The sequence below is a fragment of the Cetorhinus maximus genome, chromosome 22 (assembly GCF_964194155.1).
Source record: "Cetorhinus maximus chromosome 22, sCetMax3.hap1.1, whole genome shotgun sequence".
Taxonomy (NCBI): Eukaryota; Metazoa; Chordata; class Chondrichthyes; order Lamniformes; family Cetorhinidae; genus Cetorhinus; species Cetorhinus maximus.
This window is the reverse complement of record NC_135900.1, coordinates 45,553,198-45,578,863: the sequence shown is the minus strand read 5'-3', so window position 1 is coordinate 45,578,863 and position 25,666 is coordinate 45,553,198. Positions and strand designations below refer to the sequence as shown.

General features: G+C 41.3%; 2 protein-coding genes across 5 annotated transcripts in view; both read left to right on the top strand.

Moving 5' to 3' along the window:
- Positions 1-12,125, top strand: part of snrpb2 (small nuclear ribonucleoprotein polypeptide B2) — a 29,215-nt gene extending 17,090 nt beyond the window's left edge. For both annotated transcript variants that reach the window (XM_078568229.1, XM_078568230.1), the window contains exons 4-7: positions 2,283-2,417; positions 3,329-3,385; positions 8,865-8,953; positions 11,708-12,125. In XM_078568229.1, the coding sequence (XP_078424355.1) occupies positions 2,283-2,417; positions 3,329-3,385; positions 8,865-8,953; positions 11,708-11,867 (441 nt within the window). In that variant the 3' untranslated portion in view covers positions 11,868-12,125. The remainder of the gene's footprint in view (positions 1-2,282; positions 2,418-3,328; positions 3,386-8,864; positions 8,954-11,707) is intronic.
- A 7,748-nt stretch (positions 12,126-19,873) lies between these two features.
- The window catches only part of LOC144696662 (protein kinase C and casein kinase substrate in neurons protein 2-like), a 123,493-nt gene continuing 117,700 nt past the window's right edge, over positions 19,874-25,666 (top strand). Inside the window, exon 1 of one of the 3 annotated variants that reach the window (XM_078568228.1) lies at positions 19,874-19,968. The gene's annotated coding sequence lies outside the window, so the exon portion shown is untranslated. Of the gene's footprint in view, positions 19,969-20,151; positions 20,278-25,666 lie in introns of those variants that run through there. The other 2 variants (XM_078568227.1, XM_078568226.1) reach the window with 2 other exon arrangements.

Below are 25,666 nucleotides of genomic sequence, written 5' to 3'. Positions count from 1 at the left end.
CAGTACTGATTTAGCTCATTTTAATTAAAGGAATCTGCATGCATTGAAATAAATACTTTTGTTGACTTTCAATTCTGAGACCCAGAACCATAAATTTTATCCAGTCTTCCCTTTTAAACAATGGAATAGGCACTACATCATTTTAATTCAGTTAGACATCTGGAAGTGTTGCCCCTCAACTCCGGGATCATGTGAAATATTTATACAATTCTAACCCAGTAGACCTCCGTAATGGAACTTAATTGGAAAGGATTGCTGATGTTGGAAAGGGAAAATACTCAGTGTGCAGATTTAAGAATATTAGGGAAAGATTTCCTCCATTTGTTAGGTGTGACAAAATTGTAAATATGCTCTACAAACATGTTGCTACAGCTAACACCCAAGATCTTCCCAAATGTTATGGGAAAGGAGCTTTACTTTGCATCCAATATGAGTTATACCTAGATGGGTGACCTGGGGCAATGTTATTTTCCCAATGCTGATGTCCTTTTAATGTAGACACGTATGTGTGTGTGTTGCAGTGAGTAACTCACCACCTGACTCCCCAAAGCCTATCCACCGTTTACAAGGCACAGGTCAGGAGTGTGATTGAATACTCTCCACTAGCCTGGATGAGTGCAGCTTCAACAACACTCAAGAAGCTGTACACCACCCAGGACAAAGCAGCCCGCTTGATTGGCACCCCATCCACAAACTTTCACTACCTCCACCTCTGATGCACAATGGCAGTAGTGTGTGCCATCTACAAGATGCACTGCAGGAGCTCACCAAGGCTCCTTAGCACCTTCCAAACCCACGACTACGACCACTTAGAAGGACAATGGGCAGCAGACGCATGGGAACACCACCACCTGGAAGTTCCCTTCCAAGCCCCACACCACAGTGACTTAGAAATATATCGCCGTTCCTTTACTGTTGCTGGGTCAAAATCCTGGAACTCCCTCCCTAACAGCACTGTGGGTGTACCTACATGTGGACTGCATCGGTTCAAAAGTCAGCTCACCACCACCTTCTGGAGGGCAATTAAAGTTGGCAATAAATGCTGGCCTAGCCAGCAACGTCCGTGTCCCATGAATAGAAAAAAATTTAGATGGGACCCTTCTCCCAAACAAGTGTATTGTTTATTTAAATCCTATTTACTTCTAGATTTAGTTCTGTCTGGCAGATTTTCTTTCAATTCCGTTAAGTCTTTTAAAGTTTGAAGAAACTTCACACTAATTGTTGTTTTTGTGTACGTTTTTCCCTGCTTTTTAATTTTCTTTTAAACTTTGTTAGATATAAGCGTTTGCTCCTGGCTTGCCATATCCCTTGATTTAGTGTAACATGCTGAGATATATCCTCATATATAAAGAGAATGCTTTGTAAATGCAAGCTGTTATTGTTGAGGAAAAGCTGGAAATTTGGTTGAGATCAGTACAGAACAGAGAATGAATCTGAAACCTTCCTGGTGACTATTATACAATGGGTCAACTCACTGAGCCATTGCAAGAGCTTAAGTATTCTGAATGCTTAAACGTTTCTGTTGATGTGATTTATGTAGAATGCTTAATCAGTATTTTGATATTACATGTCTAACTTTTATAACAAACTTTATCATTTTTCCTAATTTTGACAGGAATACTGCAGCAGCAATGTAAAATTTATTATTGATTAAAAATATTAATTCTTTGGTAGTTAAACCCAAAGTAAAATTTTCTCACTATTGTTTAATAATTTCAGTACCATGGTGAAATGTGCACTTTTTTTTTGAATGATAAGACCAGGAAAGGTATTATCAAACCTAACAATTTAGTTGTGGTTTGTTTAGGTTTTGGTCAAATTTTGCACAGATGATTTTAATTTTATGAAGAGATTTTTGTTCATGTATGTTCACACAGCAAAGTGCTTTTCGCTTTTTAAAAATCTGTCTTGCTGTGGTCCTAAGCATGATAGAGGAGTTAAAGGTTAAATCTGACTTTTACCTTTCCTTTGACCCCCTACCCACCCCCCCACCCTCCCATGTTTAAAAAAAAAAGAAAACATTGTTAATTTCCAGATATGTGCAGAACCATTGAGTTTTAGTTGGGTGGGAGGAAGATAAAACAGTTTGTATAACTACTTATTTAACAAATACATTTTTTTAAAACACAGAGTCCAACTTGTACTTGAAATTTTTCATGTTACTTTTTAACTTTATGCCACTAAAGCATTCACTATGATATGTATATGGAATTGCTTGGTTCACAAAGACAGGAGGATGGCATATACTAGAAAAATGTAATAGTAATTTGTACTTTCCTCAGCGCATTCAGTATGCAAAAACTGACTCCGATATAATTTCAAAAATGAGGGGCACCTTTGCTGATAAAGAAAAGAAAAAAGAAAAGAAAAAGGCTAAGACCCAAGAACAAGCTGCAGCAAATAAAAAAGCTATTCAGGTGAGGACACTCAACACTTCTTGTTGCTTTGTGACTCGTATGATGGGATGATTTGACAGTGGTTGTGTTCGTAACTGCCTGTAGTTGTCTTTATAGTTTATGGTCTTAGATTGTCCAGGAATTACCCATTTCCCAAAAAAACATCCTAAGGTAGGATGATGTGATGAGTACTAACATATCTTATACTTAGTGAGATGCCAGTAGTACTACTGCAAGGCTGTTATTTAAATTTGAACCCTTCAAGGATTTCATAATTGTGAATTAAAATGTTTGACACTATATTCGTATGAATAGATGCAGCATGTAAACTCATTAAATGAAAACCCTTTTATTGCATACATTTATCTGAAAGGTAGGGTGGAAAGATGGTACTGTACAGATTGGGCTGCTCCTGATTTAGAACCGGGAGTTGAGCTGCTATTTACTCAAATTGTATAATAGATATGGCTATGGAGTTTGCTTTGTATTGTGAGGGAATTAACATTTTGAAACAGCCATTAGTTGGGTGTTATTTTATATTATAAAATGTAATATTTCAATGTACCTTGATGGTATGAATAATCATTGCTATGTTCAAGGGGGCTTGTGCTTTCTTGCTATTTTAGATAAATCTCACTACTGACAAGACTCTTTGGCATCCACTTAATGTCTTACTAAAATATTTCAAATTATGGTGCAAATTCTGTTTTGAAATGGAAAATTTGTAAATAAACTGTTTAACCATAATATACCATACCAATATATTGTTTGGGGGAATATTGCTTTATGCCTAATGACTTGGTTGGTTGTTTAGTCACGCCACTTTTTGTGTTAAAATAGCTTGCATTAAAATGAGAAGCAAACTTAATTTCTTTGTAGTCTGGAAGCTCGTTTTGCATATTCTGGAACTTAAAATGACTTCTTAATTTTAGGGAACAGCACAGATGGCAACTTCAAACTCTAACCAGACTACCTCCTCAGCAAATCAGGTATGCTTTAAGAACTTAAGAACTAGGAGCAAGAGTAGATCATATTGCCCCTTGAGCCAGTCCCAACATTTGATATGATTGTGGATGATCATCTGCCTCAACTCCACTTTCTCACCCATTCCCCTTATCCCTTGATTTCCTGAGAAATTAAAAATCTATCCGTCCCAGCCTTGAATATATTCAACGATGTAGCATCCACAGTACTCGGGCAGAGAATTCCAAATATACTGGATGAAGAAGTTTTTCATCTTCTCAGTTCTATATGATTGACCCCTTATCCTGAGGCTGTGCCTGTGTTCTAGATTGCCCAACCAGGGAAAACTGCCTTTATATCTACCTTTTCATAATCTTGTATGTTTCAATGAGATCACCTCTTATTTTAAATTCTAGAGAGTATAGGCTTAATTTATTCAGCCTTTCATCATAGGACAGCCCTCTCATCCCAGGAACAATCTAGAGACCTTTCACTGTACTGCCTCTAATGCAAATGTGTCCTCCTCTAGATATGGAGATTAAAACTGTGCATGGTGCTCCAGGTGTGATCTCACCAAAGCGCTGTACAATTGTAGCAAGATTTTCTTATTGTAAGGGGATTGGAGTACAAGGATAAGGGCCAAATTGCCATTTGCCTTCCAAATTCCTTTCTGTACCTGCATGCTAACTTTTTGTGTTTCTTGTGTGAGTGCATCCAAGTCTCTCTGAACATCAACATTTAAAAGTTTCATGCCTTTTAAAAGATAACCTTACACTTCCCCACATTATACTCACCTGCCACCTTGTCATCCACTTATAACCTGTCTATCTCTTTGCAACCTCTGTGTTCTTCCACACAGCTTGCATCCAGGTCAGTTGTTTAGTCATGTCACTTTGTTAAAATAGCTTGCAGTAGAAAGTGGGGATAAATGGGTCACTTTTGGGTTGGCAAACTGTAATTATTGGAGTGGCACACGTATCAGTGCTGGGGTCTTAACAACTTGGATGAAGGGACTGAGTGTATAGTAATTAAATTTGCTGATGACACAAAGATAGTATAGATAGGGCAGAAAAGTAAATTGTCAAGAGGACACAAGTCAAGGGATTTAGATGTGTTAAGTGAGTGGGAAAAAATTTGGCAGGGAGAGTATAATGTGGCAAAATGTGAACTTGTCTGCTTTGGCAAAAAGAATAGAAAAGCAGTATATTATTTAAATGGAGAGAGACTGCAGAACTCTGAGGTATAGAGGGATCTGGGTATCTTGGTGCATGACTCTCAACAATTTAGTATGAAGAATGAGAGGTGGCCTGATTGACGCAAAAGATCCTGAGGGGACTTGACAGGTTGGATACTGAGTGAATGTTTCCCTTTGTGAGGAAGTCTAGAACTAGGGGGCACAGTTTTAAAAATTTAGGGGTCTCCCATTTAAGGTGGGGATGAGGAGAATTTTTTTTAAATCTGGGTTGTTAGTCTGTGGAATTCTCTGCCCCAGAGAGCAGTGGAGGCTGGGTCATTGAACATATATTCAAGACTGAGTTAGTACATTTTTGATCGACAAGGGAGTCAAAAGTGGTTATGGGGGGCAAGCAGGAGAGCAGACTTAAAGCCTCAATCAGATTAGCCATGGTCTTAGTGAATGATGGGGCAGATGCTTTATTCCTGATGCTAATTCTTGTGTTCATTCCACCTAGTTTTGAATTGTTCGTGAGCTTGGATACATTACATTCAGTCTCTTCTAAGTCATTGATATAGAGTGTGAATAGTTGAGGCTCCAAATCTGATTCTTGCAACACTCCTCCACTATTTACAGCTTGTCAAATTGAAAGTGCTCTGTTTATTATTACTCTCTGCTTCCTATTTGTTGACCATTCCACTATCCGTGCTATTATATTACTCCTAAATCCAATGAGCCGTTATATTGAGTATTAACCTTTTGTTTGGCATTTTACTGAAATGTTTTTAAAAATCCAAATAGATTACATGTACTGGTTTTCCTCTTTATCTACCCCACTAGATACATCCTCAAAAAATGTCTAAAAAATTTGTCAAACATGATTTCCCTTTTGTAAAACATGTTGACTGATCATTCTAGGATTTTTAATATCCTCAATACATTCCAGCATTTTCTTAGCGACTGATGTCATGCTAACTGGCCTATAATTCCCTGTTTTCTCCCTCCTTCCTTTCTTGAATAGCAGTGTTACGTTTTCTAAATTCCAATCTGCTGGGACCTTTTCTAGAATCTGGGAAGTTTTGGAAAATCATGACCTATGCATACACTGTCTCTGCTTATTTTTACCCAAATCGCTCTTCTGCTCTATTGCCTTAATCTTTTCTCTTTAGAATTCGAAATCTCCTTTTTCCTTTCACTTGACCCACCCCCCTCCCTTTTTAGCTTAAAGCCCTAGCCCTAATTATATGATTCACCAGAATGCTAATTCCAGTTCAAATGGAGACAATCCCAACAGAATAGCTCCCACTGAGTACTGGTGCCAGTACCCCATGAATCAAAGCCCCTTCTTCCTATACCATTCAGCCATATGTTTAATTCTCTAATTTGCTTGACTCTGTGCTAATTGGCATGTGACTTGGGTAACAATCCACAGATTATTACCTTTTGAGGGTCTACGTTTAATATGCACCCCAACTCCTCAAACTCTCTCAAGTAAGACTAGGAATGATGTTCTGCCACGTTGTTGATTCCTAGATGGATCATGACGACTAGATCCTCCCCTCGCGCTCCAAGTTCTTTGCCAGTCCTGAACAGATGTTTTTAATCCTGGCACGTGACAGGCAACAAACCCCTTTCAAACTCCTGGTTGTGGCTGAGGAGAACAGTATCTATTCCCCTGACTATATTGTTTCCGATCATCATCACACACACCCCCCCATTTGAATGGTCTACTGCACCATAGCTCTGTGGTCAGTTTGCCCATCCATCCTGCAGTCTTATTCTCATCCGCAAGGTTGAAAGTACCTTGTACAAATTGGTCAAAGTCGAAGGCCAAAGCTCCTCCATCACTATCTCCTGGATCCTGATACCTCCCTTCCTGAAATTAAAAGTCTGATGATGACCATGAAACCATTGCTGATTGTCGTAAAAACCCATCTGGTTCGCTAATGTCCTTTAGGGAAGGAAATTTGCCATCCTTACCTGGTCTGGCCTACATGTGACTGCAGACCCACAGCAACGTGGTTGACTCTTAAATGCCCTCTAAACAACGGCAGTTAGGGATGGGCAATAAATGCTGGCCTAGCCAGTGACGCCCACATCCCATGAACGAATTAAAAAATACCTGACTTGTAGTCACGCCTTCCTGTCCCTGACCATTGACTAATTCTAAAGTGGTACTTGACCTAAGGGAGTGTGACTAACTCCTGGAACAAGGTGTCCAGGTAACTGTCCCCTCCCTGATGCCCCACAATGCCTCGGACTCCAGCTCAACCACTCCAAGTTGAAGTTCCTTGCACAGCAGACCCTTCCCCACAGGTAGGGGATCACAATGTTCTCTACAAACTACCCCATACTGCAGTTATTGCACACCACATGCACTGCCATGTCTTTCCAACCATATATATTTATTTGGCTAGCAGATCTGGAAGACATTTAGGGTCAAATTAGTGTCTTTATTGCAACAGTAGTTCTATAAGTAAAGGATTTCTAGTTATTCTTTAATTAAAAACTTTAACTGGATCAAAACTCCTTGCTCCTGGGTCTAGGAATATAAATACAAATGGTTTTCAAGAGTCTGGCCTTGTGACTTGTTTATACATAGTCTAATTGGGAGCTGTTTTCTCCTGAGCTGAGAAGATAGGTTTACATCTGATGCTGTGATATCATTTGAGGAATAAAGTTGGCCCAGATCCGTCCAGTTGCAGTGGAGTGGGCGCGCCTGCCGCTGACTGCGATTTTTAAATTGCCCACTTACCATTTTAAGCTGGAGCCTTTGTACCTTCTGGTCCCAGCTCCAGTTTAAATCCAGCGACGAACAGAGTGGGAGGCCAAATGGCGAGTGTTATTCCAGTGAAGCTATGCCCCCTTTTCTTCATGAACTGAGGAGACAACCCTTCAGGTCTGTCTTCATTCACTTCATTGACATACTGTTTTTAAATGGACTTACCAACCTCTGAAATTGCATAGCCTAACTACCACCCCTACCGTCCCCAACAACAATGTTCACCACACCCTCACAGCCCACACCCCCTCCCCGCTGCCACCGACATTGTTCACCTTGAACAACGCTCATTCCCTCTTCCTGCAGACCCCCAACAATACTCATTCTTCCGACATGCTGGACTGGAGCCAGGGATTCCAGAACGTGAGTCCGGGGGGGTTGTGGGGTGAGCGTTGTCGGGGTTGTGGGGTGAACATTAAACATTACCAGGAGGGTTGCTGAGCAGTGTCAGGAGGCAGGTGAGCATTCAGGCTGCTGTGGATCCTGGAGTGCTTCACTAGTTGATTTGCTTCAAGCTGCACTCCTTAGCAGGCTTTGCACATGATAAGAAAAGAGCCAAGTAAATCTTGGCAAGCAGGCGAAGTCTCCTGGTTATGGCCATCTGTTCCCACAATTGTAAGGAGTCGTGTAGCAACCCAGGCAGGGTAAGACTGGAAATTGGAAATTTAAACTTTCCATAAGTAACTCGCATCTGCACATTACAGGACTTCCTCTGGGTTCCAAAGACCATCAGCGACTTAAGTTCAGTTGTTTGCTGTTGCCGTTTATTGGAAGATTCAGATCATTATTTCCTTGAAATCTGCCTGTTGTAATTTTGGCATCTATCATCAAAGAAAACAGCTTCCTAACTCCCAAACTTGTTCCATTACAAAGTCCTTGTTTTAGATTCAAGTTCCATAGTAACATTATAACTGCTCCTTCCTCACATCTTAACTATGTGCAGTGGCATGCCCATCGAAGTTAGACTGTGTAAAACTCTGGAGAGTAAAGACTGTATAGAATCAACACATTCTTTTAGAAAAGCTGTCAGTGAATTAAAACGTTTTTACTCAAATCTAGTCCATTTTCATTTTTAGCACAAAGAATAGCTTTCAAATAATTTCTATCAAATAATTGTCCCAGCCATTTTGCCACACTTAATTCTATCATCCCATAGTTCAAACAGCCCCTTGTAGACCGGAAAGCCACAGTGCAGGGAGGAATATGATAAATTTTCCCCAGTGTTTGTTAATGCATCTTTTATCATAAGATGTATGATGCTATTCTCTGAAGAAATCTCACATTTTAAACATCCAGATTGTGTCACGTAACTTGGGTTTCATAGTTCTTCTGGTTAAATTGAATCTGTATAATACAGAATGTCCAGGGTGTACATTTAAGTTGCATTATTCATCTGTGATGTAATAATAGGAATTGAATTGCATTTACCAGCAGTTTGAGAGATCCCAATTGATCAAGTTATTTTGATGCATAAATTACAGTTGATTTTATTTTTCCCCCATGTGGAAATAATAGCCTTTAGCATTCATTCCGTCTTTCTCCCTCAAAGGTACCAGACAATCCACCCAACTATATTCTATTCCTCACTAATTTGCCTGAAGAGACCAATGAGATGATGTTGTCCATGCTGTTTAATCAGTAAGTAGAAATTGAAAGTTCCTATAAATGTTAGTTGGATGGTTTTATGTATTAATGTTGCAAAAAGACAGGGATTTTTTTCTCCAAAACACACTTCCTTTTTATTGAAGGAAATACTAAATTTATCTTGGATTTATTCACTTTATGAATAAAAGAAAAAAAATTTGTTTAATTTGCCAGAAATGATAACCTCCATGTCCATTACATAGAGCATTTCAGAGCAACTCTGTTGCACATGGGGTGCAACTTAACACCCGCCTGAGACTACTATGAAGCTGACCAACACTGGAAAAATATGCTGCAGGCTGAGGATGCAAATTCCACACCTGTAAGGTGGTTTACCATGCTTGGGCAGTTTCATTCAGCCAACTGGTTTGAACTTGTGTATCTGTTTGTAGTGGCAGAAGAACAATTAACATTTATAATTTGACTGTTTGAAAATAAGCTATTTTCCAAAATAGAAGTATTTTCAATAAACTATGCTCCACTTATATCTTGCGTTCTTTTTAACTGATTATTAACTACTTTGCCAATAAGTAACATGGTGTTATTTCAGATTACACACAGATGCTCCTATCTACTGAAACTATTGTTGCAAAAATTTAGTTCATAATTCATATGTACGAACAAGGAGCAGGAGAAGGCCATTCAGCCCTTCGAGCCTGCTCTGCCATTTAATAAGGTCATGGCTGATCTAATAGTAACCTCAAATCTGCATCTCACCTATCCCCGATTACCAATCACCCCCTTGCTTACCAAGAATCTATCCACCTCTGCCTTAAAAATATTCAAAGACACTGCTTCACTGACTTTTCAGGAAGAGAGTTCCAAAGAAACACGACCCTCCGAGAGAAAAAATTTCACCGTACCTCCGTTTTAAATGGGTGACGCCTTATTTTTGAACAGTTTTAGAATATAACTTTTAGTTTCGTGAATTAAAGTTTTAACTGTAGATAAATGGAGGTATCTGGTTGAAACTGGTAAACACAACTCTAAATGCCTGGTTTTATTACACTTTGATAGCTTTGTTCATTCATTAAGGTCAGAATTGACACTGGGAACACTTGGGTAATGGAGGACTATCATTAGGCTTGTGTAAGAACCAGAGGGTCTCCCCTTACTTCAACAAAGGCTTTAAATTGTGTGCAGTTTCCTGATGAAAGGAAGCTGAGAGCAGCTTTGTCAACATGGGGTTTCTCTGGACCCAGGGAATCTGGAGAAAGGTTCATGAGCTCCATTAGCAATATAAATGATTCTGTAACCCATATGAATAAAAAAGAATTGTGTTGAAGGTAAAATAATTTGTTTATATTTCTGTTTGAGACCATCCAACAGCATGCCATGTCTTCAGATGAGCTGTGAGGACGGAAGGTTTTTTGTTTAGTTTATCTATGTGCTTGCTGACAGAAGCCAGGAGTTCAGCTTGGGAACAGACCAGGGCAGTTGCAGTTTTGCTTTGATATAGACTGCACCGGATTGAGGAAGCCCACAGGAGATGTTAATCAGTTAGGCCTGCACTTCAAGCAGAGAAAATACTAACTTCATCATTCACCTGCATGGAATGCGGGTGGCACTCTATCTCAGTTTAGATTTTGAGGGAAAAGCAGCTGGGTGATTTGTTCTAGCTTGTAGCTAGTGGAAGAAATCCACAGGGGTCCTCACAGCCTTATGGCAGAAGGCAGGCATCAGAGTTAGCTTGGAAGCTGTGAGAAGGCAGTTTGGATATCTGCCAGCAAACAAAACAGGGAGCTGAGGCATACACAGTTGTGAGGTATTAAATAGAAGTTGGAGGGTCACTTAGCCAAAAGGCTAATACAAGGATTCCCTTAAAGTATTACCTCGAGTAGCTGAAACACTTGAGCATTAAAGTGAATTCCAGAGGGTTGGTTCCTGAAGAAGTGAATGAACCTTAAAGATCATTGTAAAGTATGAAAGAACCCTTGGGGAGTAGGGGTGGGTGGGCGGAGTTAGAACTAAGTAGCCCTAACGGTGTGCTGACCTGCAGTCAAGCAGCTGCCTCTCCCACTTACAGTGGGTCAGCATTTTTTTTACTCTTGAGAATCCTGTAGAAAGTCAGTTTTCTGTTTGGTACTTCCCCTCCAAAGCACAACCGAGATCGGGAATTAAGCAGATTGGGTGAATTGCAGACATAAACGCATGTGTCTCCGGTTTCGTACAGCAGTGCCACTATTACTATAATTTTCAAGTTGGTGGATTTGAGTTATTTGAAAGTGAGCTTTGCAAGGCCAAGCTTGTTTAGAACTTGCTCACTGACACTTTCTTAAAATGAGATTATTTAAACATAGATTTAAACCAGTTGTATGAATTGATGTTTAATATTGTACATTAACACATCAACAAATCCAAATTTTGAAGCCAAGACAGTGTTCTTAACATCGGCACATTTTCATAATATTCCACTGCTTCATGTGTTCTTGTCATTTGTAGAAAGAATTTCAGTTCCTAACAAAGATCTATTGCTCATCAATGGTCACAAAAAGCCATTCATATCAGTTTGTTTTATCCTGCAGGAGTTGGCATCTCATATTTGCTACATTCCTGTTTTTGCATTTGCTCAATGTTCTGTACGTGTAAATGCTAAAATTTCTCTTAACAGTTTGTTTAGTATATTTAAGCCAAAAATTGAACTAAATTAGCTACACAATCAACGTAAACTACAAATCAAAGGTGTTTTTTGCTGTTTGAAATATTTGCATATTTTCAAACCAGATTGCTTCTATTTTAACAACATAGGTTCCCTGGTTTCAAAGAGGTGCGTTTAGTACCTGGCCGACATGACATTGCTTTTGTGGAATTTGAAAATGAAGGACAGGCTGGAGCTGCACGTGATGCATTACAGGGATTCCGAATTACACCATCTCACGCCATGAAGATCACTTATGCCAAGAAGTAATTCCATCAGGGTGAAAAACTGTTCCAACTTGCTTATTTTGACCTTGATCGCAGTTTACGTATCACCAGAGGAGAAAAACAAAAATTATGAAGCAATTAACTACTTTGTGGACTTCTCTCAACAATTGCAGTCTATCAAAAATTGAAATGTGGCTTACAAATGGAAAATAATTTTTCTGCAAATATTGATTGCTGACATCTGGGAATGCAAAAAGACCGTCTCCAATGTTTTATACAATAAAAGTAGGTTTTTCAGTAACTTTGTCAGAATAATAGTTATTTTATAGAGTAAAATTTGGAATTAGGTTCTTTCATTTGAGATTTCTTTGTAGCTCACAATGAGCCATATAAACTTTGACTAAAATTGTGCAAGAGTTGTAAGAAAATATATATACCATTTTCAGATTCTTAAATTGATCTGTTAGAACCTGCTCCAGAACCATGGAATCCAACACCTCTAACAATGCTGCTCTTCATTATAAAGCAACCACCTAATAAAGTTTGACATAATCTGTCATTTACATGGAATGAAGACTAGCGCCAGTGTATAATTTTAAATTGGCTAACTTGGCAGAAAACATATGGGGAATTGCATAAGCCGATGATGTTTACTTAAATTCTATTGGGAGAGGGATGGAACACTTATATCAGCTGAGCATGCAGACTCCATACTAAACAAAAAACAGCAAGTGTAGACTCATTACATTTAGTGATGTGAACTGTCTTGGGAAATTTTACAGGAGCATTATCAAAAAAAAGATACCAAACCACATGAGATATTCGGGCTGATGACTTTAAGGAGCATCTTAAAGGAGGAAAGAAAGGGGTGGAGGTGTTTGGGGAGGGAAGCCCAGAGTTTGAGCCTTGGCAGCTGAAGGCATTGTGGAGTGACTAAACTCTGGGATAGTCGAGAATTGAAGAAGCGCAAGCATCTCGAAGGGTTGTAAAGATGGAGATTAGAAATAGGGAGGGTCAAGGAAATGGAGCAATTTTGAAACCAGCATAGGAATTTTAAAGCTAAGGTGTTTCTTAACAGAGAACCAATGTACATCAGTGAGTGCAAGTGGTTAAGTGAACAGGACTTGGTGTGAATTAGGACATGGGTTGCAAAAGTTTTGGCTGGCCAGGAGCGCGTTGGAATTTTACAGGCAATAAAGGCATGGATGAGGGTTTCAGAAGCAGCTGAGCTGAGGCAGGGGTGAAATTGAGCCATGTTACAGGGGTGAAAATATGTGGTCTCAGTGATGACCAGAATTTGTGGTCAGCATTTGGGGCTAATATGACACCTTGATTGTAAATAATCTGGATTAGCCTCATAGTTTACAGAGAAAGGGATGGAGTCATCGGCTAGGGAACAGAATTTGAGACACGTACTGATGACTGTCAATTTCCCAAAATTTAATTGGAGAAAAATTCTGCTGATTTAGACACTGGCTGCCAGATGAGCAGTCTGGCAACTTAGACAATGAAGGGGTCAAAAAGGGGTAGAGTTGGTTGTCACCAGCAAGATCTAAGCTTGACTTGAAATGGATGAATCAATAACTAAAGGAGGAGGAAAAATAATCTCTACAGGAAGAACAGCGCAGGTATTCACTAGATGAGTGTAGGAAGATCCAGAAGAAAAACATCAGTGGGTTCGAGACAGAACTAGGGGCAAAAGAAAAAAGCAGCAGGAGATGTAAAATGTAAATTCTAGCAATAACAGGAAGCAGTCAGAAAAGAGGTGAAAACTACATGCAATTGGGGCTGAAACTAAGGATGAGCACATGGTTTATGATATATTAAAGGATTACTTCCTTCAAGTAGCAAAGACATGAATAACATGCCCTTTGGCTAAAAAAAGGTTGAACAAATAAATCACAGATGTACATAGCATTTCTCAGTACTATGATTAAGGGAAAATTTGAAATCTGGACAGTCATCAATTTGCATCACAATGTATGGCTCAGCAACACTATTACTGATTGAGCCAACTCAGTACTGAAGAACATAACTGCTAGACTGGGCCGGAAATGTATAGTGAGAGAACCAACACAAAGGAAAAACCTATTTGACTGCATCTTCATCAATCTACCAGTCACAGATGCCCATTACATAATTAGTAGGAATGATCACCGCATAGTACTTGAGATGAAGTTCTGGCTTCACGCTGAGGACACCCTCCATCACATTATGCGGCACTACTAATGTGAAAAATGGGATAGATTCAGGGCAGACCTCTTAGCTCAAAATTGAGGTGCTATGAGCCATCGGCTGCCTTAGAATTGCATTCCACCACAATTTGTAAACTCGACATGATGGAGGGTGTTCTTAATGTCAAGACAAGACTTCATTGCCGTAAGTACTGGGTGGTGGTCATTCCCACTAATAATGTAATGGGCAGATGCATCTTTGCCAGGTAGATTGATGATGATGAGGCCAAGTTGGTTTTTCTTTTGTGTTGGTTCTGTCACCGTACATCTTGGGCCCAGTCTGGCAGTTATGTTCTTCAGTACTGAGCTGCCTCAATCTGTAATGGTGCTGCTGACCACATTTCAGTTTACTATTGGCATCAAGCCAGGGTAGACTGGTTCAATGAGAAGTGTAGGAAAGCATTCCAGAAGCTGCAGCGGGTATACCCAAAAATGAGATGCCAATCTCATGAAGCTACAATCAACTATATGCATGCTAAACAGAATCAGCACACCATAGACAGCTAAGTGAACCCACAACAGGTCAGATCAAAGCACTGCAATCTTGCACATCAATCGTGAATGGTTGTGAAGAATTAACATAAGAGAGGAGGAGACTCCCTGAGCATCCAAATCCTTAATTATAGCAGAGCCCAACATATGAGTGTGAAAACAAGGCTGAAGTGTTTGCAATCATTTTCAGCTAGAAGCGCTGAGTGAATGAGCCATCTGGGCCTCCTACTGAGGTTCCCACCAACACTGAAGCCAGTCTTTAGGCAATTCGATTCAATCCATATGATATCACCTGAGTGCAACGGTTATGGACCCTGACAACATCCCTGCTGGTCCAGAACTAGTTGTTCCAGTACAGCTATAGCACTGGAATCCACACCAAACAGACAGAGGACCAGCTCTCTTGGCATATCTGAGCACCAGTGCCTAAGAAAGTTCAAGCTCTCGTAGCAGGTTGCTGCTGACATTGTAACCTTGTGGAACATGATCTTCCCAGTGGAGCAACTAGTCATACATTGCCAATGGCTGAAAAAGTGCTTGTGACTGGACCACCAACTCTCCCCTTCCCCCAACCCCCTGGTCTCTGCCTCTCACCAAGTTGTGTGCTCTTTTCTGCAAGGAGAGAAAGCCGAGAAGTGAGTGCTCATATAATGGCTTGTGTGCAGAGGAGGGAAGGACACCATTTGTGGGGGGTCACTGTGAGGCATAGGTGCAAGAGGGCAATAGGCTGTGAGTGAGTGTGACTTTAGGTTGCAGCAAGAGTGGAGTTGCAAGGTATGTTGACTTGAGGTGTGCTATGCAAAAGGATGCTGAGTAAGTCAGAGTGTGGGGTTTGGCAACTGAATGTGTTATGCTGCTCATTTACCATTCCTTTCTGAGGTTCTAGATCCTCTCCAGGACTGTCTCCAGGTTGCAGGGACCACACTCCTCCTGACTTCCTCGGCCACTTCCATCCACACCTGCTTAGTTGGCGAGGTTGTCCTTGGTAGGGCTCACCCCATTGCAGCCCCTCAGATCCCACAGCAGACCTCCAGATATGAGAGAGAAAAATCTTTCCATTTCTGTAGTAGTTGCAGCCTGAAAAATCCAAGTGCCATGAGCTTTTCTGACATATGCCGTGATCCCTTTCATTAGAAATTCTTCCTTTGACAGAATGGATGCGTCATCCTCTCTGCTCTCTCTATTTGGTCGGGGAGCCCTGAAGTGGAATGACAATTAATTTGCTCTGATAAAGAGCAACTATCACGTGTGCTGTGCAGCTTCGGGTTTCAAACCCAAAAATGGTCCTGCCATTGTGTCAGGGGCTAAGGTGATAAGATTCTGTCCAAAGACTCTGCAAAGGGACATAGATGGATTCAATAAGTTGGCAAGAAAATGGCAGATGGAGTATAATGTGGTAAAATGTGAGGTTATTCACTTTGATAGGAAGAACAGAAAAACAGAATAGTTTTCAAATAGAATCATAGAATAATAGAATGGTTACAGTACAGAAGGAAACTATTCGGCCCTTCAAGCCCTTGTCAATTCCCTGCAAGAACAATTCAGGTAGTCCCACTCATGGCCCTTCGTAGCTCTACAGTTTGTTTCCCGTCTGGTGCTTATTCAATTCCTTTTTGAAAGCCACGATTGAATCTTCATCCACTACCCTCTCAGGCAGTGCATTCCAGTTCCTAATCACTGCTGCATAAAAGGTTGCTTTTAGTTCTTGTGCTAATCGCTTTAAATTTGTGTCCTTTCATTCACAACGCTTCCACCAACAGAACCGTAGAACCATAGAAAAGAGGCCATTCAGCCAATCATTTCTGCGCCGGCTGAAAAAGAAAAAAAACTCACTACCCATTTTAATCCCACATTCCAGCACCTGGTCCATAGCCTTGCAGGTTACAGCACTTTAGGTGCAAATACAGGTACCTTTTAAATGAGTTGAGGGTTTCTGCCTCCACCACCAAACCAGGCAGTGAATTCCAAACACTCATCACCCTCTGGGTGAAGAGTTTTTCCTCATGTCCCCTCTAATCCTTCTACCAATCACCTTAAACCTGTGCCCCCTGATAATTGACCTCTCTGCTAGGAGAAGCAGGGCATCCCTGTTTACTCTACCTTGGCCCCTCATAATCTTGTACACTTCAATCAGGTCACCCCTCAGCCTCCTCAGTTCCAAGGAAAATAACCCCAGCCGATCCAGTCTTTCCTCATAGCTGCAATTTTCAAGCCCTGGCAACATTCTTGTAAATCTCCTCTGTACTCTCTCCAGAGCAATTATGTCCTTCCTGTAATGTGGTGACCAGAACTGTACACAAAATTCCAGCTGAGGCCTAGCCAGCGTTTTATACAGTTCAATCATTACATCCCTGTTTTTGTATTCTATACCTCATCCAAGAACGGAAAGCATTCAATAGTTTTCTGTACCACCTTATTCACCTGTCCTACGGTCAGACTGACCGGCCTATAATTATTTGCCCTATCCCTCGCACCCTTTTTAAATAATGGTACAACGTTCGCAGACCCCCAATCCTCTGGTACCTTGCCTATATCTAGTGAGGATTGGAAAATGATCCTCAGAGCATCCGCTATTTCCTCTCTGGCTTCCTTTAACAGTCCAGAATACAATCAATCCAGCCTTGGTGACTTATCCACCTTCAAGGGTGTCAGTCCTTCCAGGATATCCTCTCTTGCTAAGCTTATTGTATCTAATATTTCACATTCCTCTTTAAGCAGAATATCTGCTTCAACCCTCTTCCTTGTGAAGACAGAGACGAAGTACTCATTGAGAACCCTGCCCACATCTTCAGCATCAGAGCACAAGTAACTATGTACATCCCTGATCGGCCCTACCCTTTCCTTCGTTATTCTCTTACTCTTAATGTATTTGTAAAACATCTTTGGGTTTTCTTTGATTTTGCCTGCCAATATTTTTTCATATCCTGGCTTTGTTTTCCTAATTACCTTTCTTGCTCCAACCCTGTACTTTCTATACTCCTCTCTAGAAAGAAAGGCTTTCTACAGTATTTAGTTTTTTGTGACTGTCATAAGTTTTCTTTTTCTGCTTTGTCTTACCTTGTATACTTCTAGATAACCATAGGGCTTTAGATTTGGCAGTACCGCCCTTTATCTTTGTAGGGCATGTATAAATTGTGCTTGTAGAATCTCACTTTTGAATGCCTCCCTCTGGTCTGTCACTTCCATTTCCCTTCAAGTAGCCGTAACCAGTTGACTTTTGCCAGATCACCTCTCAGCTTCATAAAATTTGTCTTTCCCCAATTTAGAACTTTTGTTCTTGTTCTATCTTTATCCTTTTCCATAATTCTCTTAAATCTAACTGTGTTATGGTCACTATCTCCATAATGGCCACCCACTGCTACTTAATCCACATTTTCTCTCTATCTACTCTGTCTAGACCCCCTAATGATTTTGACCACTTCTATCAAATCTCCTCTCAATTTTGTATTCTTTAAGGAGAAAGCCCCAGACTTTCCAATCTATTCACATAACTGAAGTCACTCATCCCTGGGGCTTTTCTTGTAAGTCTTTTCTGCACCCTCTCTAACGCCATCACATCCTTCGTAAAGTGCAGTGCTCAGAATTGAACACATTACTCCAGTTGAAGCTGAAGCAGTGTTCTACACAGGTTAACCCTAACTTCTTTGCTTTTGTAGTTTTGACATGAAAAGTCCCAGTAAGGTAGTTTCTGTTTGAGGTTCCCAGTTCAGAATTGTCACCTTTGCACAGAACATGAGTCCGAACTGGAATCCAAGGAGATAGGGAGAGAGATACAATAATATTTGCAGATGTCACATGATCAGGTACTATGCAGTAGGATGGCAGGTATATAGGTGTCACATGATTTGAATATCAGGTTATCATACCTCCGACTAGAGTGTGGGGAAGTGAGCTTGCTGTTCCAATCAGAATTTTGTGAGACAAGGTGGAGGATGGGCATGAACATTCGCGATTCTTTCTCAAGGTTGGTGGGGGCAGGATTGTTTCTTACGGTTGGAGAGCAGTGGAGTGGTTTATTTTGCTGTACATTTTGTTTCTTGTGCTCTTATACAGATTACTGGGTGGAGGGTTGAAATTCTTGCTCTGTGGTTGAGGGAATTCAGCGTATCTTTTTGAATAATGGGGCTGGTGTGTTATTAATGTTCCCTGATTGTGGGATATTTGCATTAGCAACTACCATATTATCCTTCATTATTTTCCTTCCCAATGGTTGCAACATAACTGTTCTTCTGCTAACAGCCATAAAACTTCTGGAGGCTAGCTTCCTTACTGGCCTTGAGGCTGCTGCAGAATTCTGAACCTTTTTCTTTTAAATTCTTAGCACAACAAATTTAAATTATTTTTCCTTTAATTTTTTTTCATTCCTGGCATTTCCACTTGTTGCTGAAGAGATTTTGAACAAAAGCCAGAGAAAATCTGTATTGTCAAATCATATAATTGTCTATGAAAATCCGTAAGTGCATCAGTAAGGTTTTGCATGCTTTTCAAGAACTTAATTCCCATGAGTGGCAAGAAAATAGGCGAGAAAGGCAAAATGTACAGATTAAGCAATTCACATTTATCTCCTACACTGTTGGATGTGTCAGATTACATCCAAAATTGAAGAAAATGTATCATTTTTGTCAATTCATATGGTATGATACACCACATGCAACGTTTTAAGGAGGCTCATCACCACCTTGTCAAGGGCAGTTAGGGATGGGCAATAAATGCTGGCCTAGCCAGCCACACCCACATCCTGTGGAAGAATGAAAAACCTATAAATCATTGGATGCACTTGATTTAACTCCAGTACCTCCATGTAAGTGAAGTCCTTTTTGTCTGACACCATTCTGGTAAATCTTCACCACACCTTCCTAACGTGGGGTGCCCAGAATTGGATGCAATTCTCAAGTTGGGAGCTTGCGTTGGGGGGGTGGGGTGGGTCACCAATGATTTATAAATGTTTAGCACAACTTCTATGCTGTTGTACTTTATGCCTCTGATTATAAATTCAAGGATCCTGTATGCTTCTTTAACGGCCTTAACTTGCCCTGCCCTCTTCAAATATTTGTGTACATGCACACCCAGGTTTCTCTGTTCCTGCACCCCCTTTGCAGTTGTATCTATTTTACAGTCAAAGGGAATGAATGAAGCGTCTGCAGCAACTGTGAGTTTCCCACCACAATTACAACCAGCCTCAACCAAAGAAGAGCGCGCGCAGGGAGCGAGCTCGATGATGACAGGGCGCGCGCGCGCGTTGGGTGTGGCGTGGCGTGGCGTGGCGTGGCGCGCGGCGGGGGGGGGGCGCACGCACGCACGCGGGGGCGGGGCGGGGCGCGCGCGGGAGTTCGCTGCGAGAGGGGAAAGCGGTCGGGAGTGGTGGAGCTTGTCAGTCAGTGTGGAAGAAGCCCAGCGAACACAAGCCAGCCTTCGACGGTGAGAATTAGGAGACTTTAATAATTCGGGAGCTGAGCTTCGAGCTGCTGGGCGGTTTGTAAAAGAGCTTCATTTTGCAGATTGTTGATCTGGTTTGTTGGGGGGAGTGGAGTGGGGGGGGGGGGTTTGCCGATGACCGGACGGAGGGAGGGAGGGAAAAGGCCTCGATAACTACTAGTCACTGCAGAGGGAATTATAGGAGCAGGTGATCGTGCTGGGGAACAGGGGCCGGAGACAGTAAATGACTAGTGTAGATTGTTATTTAATCAAACCCATACTGTCCCGCCCTACCCGAGAAAAAGTTTAAAGGTGAGAGTTTGTTCTGGGAGTTTTCTAGTTGCATCCAGTGACGCAACTGTGTTGGTATGTGTTCTGGGTTCGGCTTTGCCCTTGTTCTGTGTTACAGGCGACGTGCATGTCCGGTTCCAACCTGCAAACTGACACCGTGTTCACCCAGTTGTGCGGGTTCCAAAAAAAATAGTGGAAGCTTCTAATTTATTCCAAGGTCACAGATCCGTTTGCGCGGTCACAATAGTATTTGTATAACGTGAACGGAAGTTCTCCGCCTGTTCCAGGTCTTATGATTGCAGGTTTTTAAAAAAAAAAACCCCATGGCACAAGGTTTTCATGTCCACTTCAAGGTCTTGGATGCAATGTGTTTCTGAATGTCATAAACCAGCAATGTGGTGCAGTTTAAAAACCGCCAGCAAGGTTAACTGGCTCATTAATCACTCCCTTATCTTGATGAAGCTGAACTTCAGGTGGGACATGCAGTTTTTTTTTCCCCCCACAGAGGGGCTCATACCATTCGCGATTCTGGGGGAGGGTGGGTAGATTCTGTGCATTGGTTTTAAAAAGGATGGGCTTTTATTTCAGAAGTTTTACAAGATCATTTTTGCCCAAATGTGCTTCTGTTGATTAAATTCCATATATGGGCGTATTTATTGTTGAACAGTAACCCGGTTAACTGATATTAAAGATTGCGTCAGTGTTCCACCTCATTTCTAAAGTAGATCTTCTTGGGAGTTTTAAGTATTTTGATGGCTGTAACAAGGTGTGTTCCATGGGGATCATATTACATTTGTTGGGAGATGGTGGCGTAGTGGTAATGTCATTGACTGGTAATCGAGAGACCCAGGCTAATGTCCTGAGGACAAAAACAGAAAAAATGCTGGAAAAACTCAGCAGTCTGACAGCACCTGTGGAGAGAAAGACAGAGTTAATGCTTCGAGTCCGTATGACTCATCTTCAAGAAGAGTATTTTGACTTTATCTTAATGTCCTGGGGAGATGGATTCAAATCTCACTATGGCAGCTGGTAGAATTTAAACTGAATAAATCTGGAATATAAAGCTAGCCTCAGGTATATGTGACCATGAAACTATCATCAGTTGTTGTAAAAACTAATCTGGTCCTTTAGGGAAGGAAATCTGCAGTTCTTACCTGGCACGGCCTACATGTGAGTCCAGATCACAGCAATGCAAACCACTCATTTCAAGATAAAAGCAAAATACAGCGGATGCTGGAAATCTGAAACAAAAACAGAAAATGCTGGAGAAACTCAGCATGTCTAGCGGCATCTGTGGAGAGAGAAACAGAGTTAATGTTCTGAGTCTGTATGACCCTTCTTCAGAGTCGCTCATTTTAAGGGCGATTAGGGATGGACAACAAATGCCAGCCTTGCCAGCGATGCCCACAACCCATGAAAAGAATAAAGGAAAAAAAATTGAAACTAACCATAACTCATGAGATGACTAAAATCCAACTGAACTTAATTTTTATTGCTTTACCATGTTTTGTACAAATTTATTAAGTTGAGGATTTTTTTGTAGTCTCATAGAGACTCAATAGCTGAGTTCAACATAACCACCAGACCTAGTGGTTGTAAAATCAAGTTGATTTCTCTTTCCTAAGCGTCCTCCTGTGCCAGGGTCTAAATGTTGCAAGTAACAGTGTGAATTTCACAAAATTGAAAGTACCTGAAACATATACTTTGATAGTTTTCATTTATATTTACATAAGGCTGTAATCTGGTTTTGGTGTTGAGATCATGGTCACAAACTACTTGAGTTTTATTTTTGTGGTTTAGGGTATCATTTGGAGTTGTTGATTAGACACATTAAAATTTTCTTTTGAGGTCTCCATTGTTTACTCTATCAAGTAGTTCTCTTTAAATTAATAAATCCTTTGGCCCAGATTTTGTGGCCGTCATGATGGCGGAACTTGGTGTTCACTGTCATTGCTTCTCTGAAACTACAACTTCTGGAGGCTGCATTTATGCAGTGAAAATTGGAAAGCCAGAAGTTGCAGTCTGTGCTTCTCCAGAGATATAACGTTAAAATCTCTGCATGTGGAAATCACTGAGCTTGATGAGAACTTCCCCTTTTTACACTAATATTGCTTTGAAACCCCTCAAAAGTGACACTTTGTTAATGAGGTATAACTAGGTCTTCAAGTTTACACTAAGTCAGAACTATTGCTGAAAAATCTCTGTCCCTGGTGTTTGTGTAATGTGAAATGTTTCCTTGTTTTTAATCCATGTATTTTACTTCCTAGTTTGCGGTTAGAAAATCCTTCAATGTGATTGGCTGTTTACCCTGATGACATCACTCACGGGCCATCTCAAGATCCCTTTGACATGGTTTCTGGTTCAAAGGAATGTTGGGAAAGGTGCAACATAGAATGATTGGCACAGGAGGAGGCTATTTAGCTCGTTATGCCTGTGTCGGCTTATTGAAACAGCTATCCAATCATTCCTATTCCCCTCCTCTATCTCTGTTGCCCTTCAAATTTTCAGCTACAAATATTTATCCAGATCCTAACAACTTGCTGCATAAATAATGTTTTCCTCAGTTCTTTGGCTCTTTTCCTCTGATTCTTTTGCCAATTACCTTAAATAAGGTAATTTTGTATAGTGATCTTTCAAGAAATTTACGTCACAGAGATTGGTAGATGTGGGCAGCTTTTTTCAAGGTCAACAGCGAATGCCATTGCTTTACCACTGACAAAATCCAGGCCATTAAAAATAGGGCAAGCGATTTGATTGCAGCAAAATTGCTACATATTAAGAGGGTTGTGGAGATAATAGCTACGTTTTTGAGCAGTTGTTGTGAATTTTTTTTCTAGTTCCATTCAGCATTTTCCCCTCCTTTTTGGCTGCCCTTCTGTTGTGAAAGGTGGTATATAAATGCAAGTTTTACTATTCTCTTCCCCCCCCCCCCCCCCCCCCAATCAATTTTAATTAGCATATTTTAAAGCCAGTATACAGCCGCTAGTGAAGGAAGTTGTGAGCTGCTCACTGTAACAGATGGTGTACAGTTGGCAATTGCTCACTCCTTTCTGCTCACTGGCATTGTTTAAAATGAGAGCCATAGAGCATGTGTGGAGTTTAAGGCCAGCTGTTTATTTAATGGTTAGTCGGTCACAAAGTCAGCTTTGGTTCAACTCTACTGGGCTTACCAGTCCTGTGATTCTTTAATTTTATTATTAGCGTTCTATACTCCTATAATAATTTTTGCTTTTAACCAAGCATCTCCCACGATGTTGAAAGTTCAATCAAGCTAAGAAATGCAGAAATTGTATCGGTTGTATGGACAAAACAATGTTTTTATTCATCCTCAGTTTATGCATCGTTGGCAAGTCAGCATTCATTGTCCATCCTTAGTTGCCCTTGAGAAGGGGATAAGTCACTTAATGAAACTCACTAAACTCACTAAACCAAGATTAGGTGACTTATTGATGCAATCAACAACAAGGCTGAATGTGGATATCTGATTCTAATTTGTGCACATCGTGCATTCTGATTTTTGTCATTTTTCTTTATTCATTCATGGGATGTGGGTGTCGCTGTCTAGGCCAGCATTTATTTCCCATCTCCGCTTGCCCTTGAGAAGGTGGTGGTGAACTTCCTACTTGAACCGCTGCAGTCCCTGTGATGTGCCACCCACAGTGCTGTTAGGGAGGGAGTTCCAGGATTTTGACCCAGCGACAGTGAAAGAATGACGGTATATTTCCAAGTCAGGATGGTAAGTGGCTTGGAGGGGAACTTCCAGTTGGTGGTGTTCCCATGCATCTGTTGCCCTTGTCCTTCTAGATGGTAGCAGTCGTGGGTTTGGAACGTACTGTTTAAGGAGCCTTAGTGAGTTCTTGTAGTGTGTCTTGTAAATGGTACACACTGCTGCTACTGTTCATTGGTGGTGGAGGGAGTGAATGTTTGTTAATGGGGTGTCAATCAACTGGGCTGCTTTGTCCTGGATGTTGTGAAGCTTCTCGAGTGTTGTTGGAGCTGCACTCATCCATTCAAGCGGAGAATGTTCTGTCACATTCCAGACTTGTGCCTTGTAGATTGTGGACAGGCTTTGGGGAGTCAGGAGGCGAGTTACTCGCCACAGGGTTCCTAGCCTCTGACCTGCTCTTGTAGCCACAGTATTTGGCTTGTCTATTTCAGTTTCTAGTCAATGATAAACCCCAGGATGTTGATAGTGGGGGATTCAGTGATGGTAATGCCATTGAAGGTCAAGGGGCGATGGTTAGATTCTCTCTTGTTGGAGATGGTCATTGACTGGAACTTGAGTGGCACAAATGTTACTTGCCGCTTGTCAGCCCAAACCTGGATTTTGTCCAGGTCTTTCTGGCTGCATTTGGACATGGACTGCTTCAGTACCTGAGGAGTTGTGAATGTTGCTGAACATTGTGCAATCATCAGCGAACATCCTCACTTCTGACCTTATGATGGAAGGAAGGTCATTGATGAAGCAGCTAAGATGGTTGGGCCTAGGACATTACGCTGAGGAACTCCTGCAGTGATGTCCTGGAACTGAGATGACTGACCTCCAACAAGCACAATCATCTTCTTTTGTGCTAGGTATGACTCAAACCAGAGGAGAGTTTTCCCTCTGATTCCCATTGACTCCAGTTTTGCTAGGGCTCCTTGATGCCACACTCGATCAAATTCTGCCTTGATGTCAAGGGCAGCCACTCTCACCTCACCTCTGGAGTTCAGCTCTTTTGTTCATGTTTGAATCAAGACTGTAATGAGGTCAGAAGCTGAGTGACCCTGGCAGAACCCAAACTGAGCATCAGTGAGTAGGTTGTTGCTAAGCAAGTGCCGCTTGATAGCACAGCTGATGACCCCCTTCTGTCACTTTACTGATCGAAAGCAGACTGATGGGGCAGTAATTGGCAGGGTTGGACTTGGTAATTGCCCTTTTTGTGTACAGGACATACCTGGGCAATTTTCCACATTGCTGGGTAGAATGCAGTGTTGTAGCTGCACTGGAACAGCTTGGCTAGGGGCACAGCATGTTCTGCAGCACAAGTCTTCAGTACTATTGCAAGAACGTTGTCAGGGCCCATAGCCTTTGCAGTATCCAGTGCCTTCAGCTGTTTCTTGATATCATGTGGAGTGAATCAAATTGGCTGAAGACTGGAACCTGTGATGCTGGGGACCTCAGGAAGAGGCCAAGATGGATCATCCACTCGGCACTTCTGGTTGAAGATTGTTGCAAATGCTTCAACGTTATCTTTTGCACTGACGTGCTGCGCTCCCCCACCATTGAGGATGGGGATATTTGAAGAGCCCCCTCCTCCAGTGAGTTGTTTAATTGTCCACTGCCGTTCACAACTGGATGTGGCAGGACTGCAGAGCTTAGATCTGATCCGTTGGTTGTGGAATCGCTTAGCTGTATCTATCGCTTGCT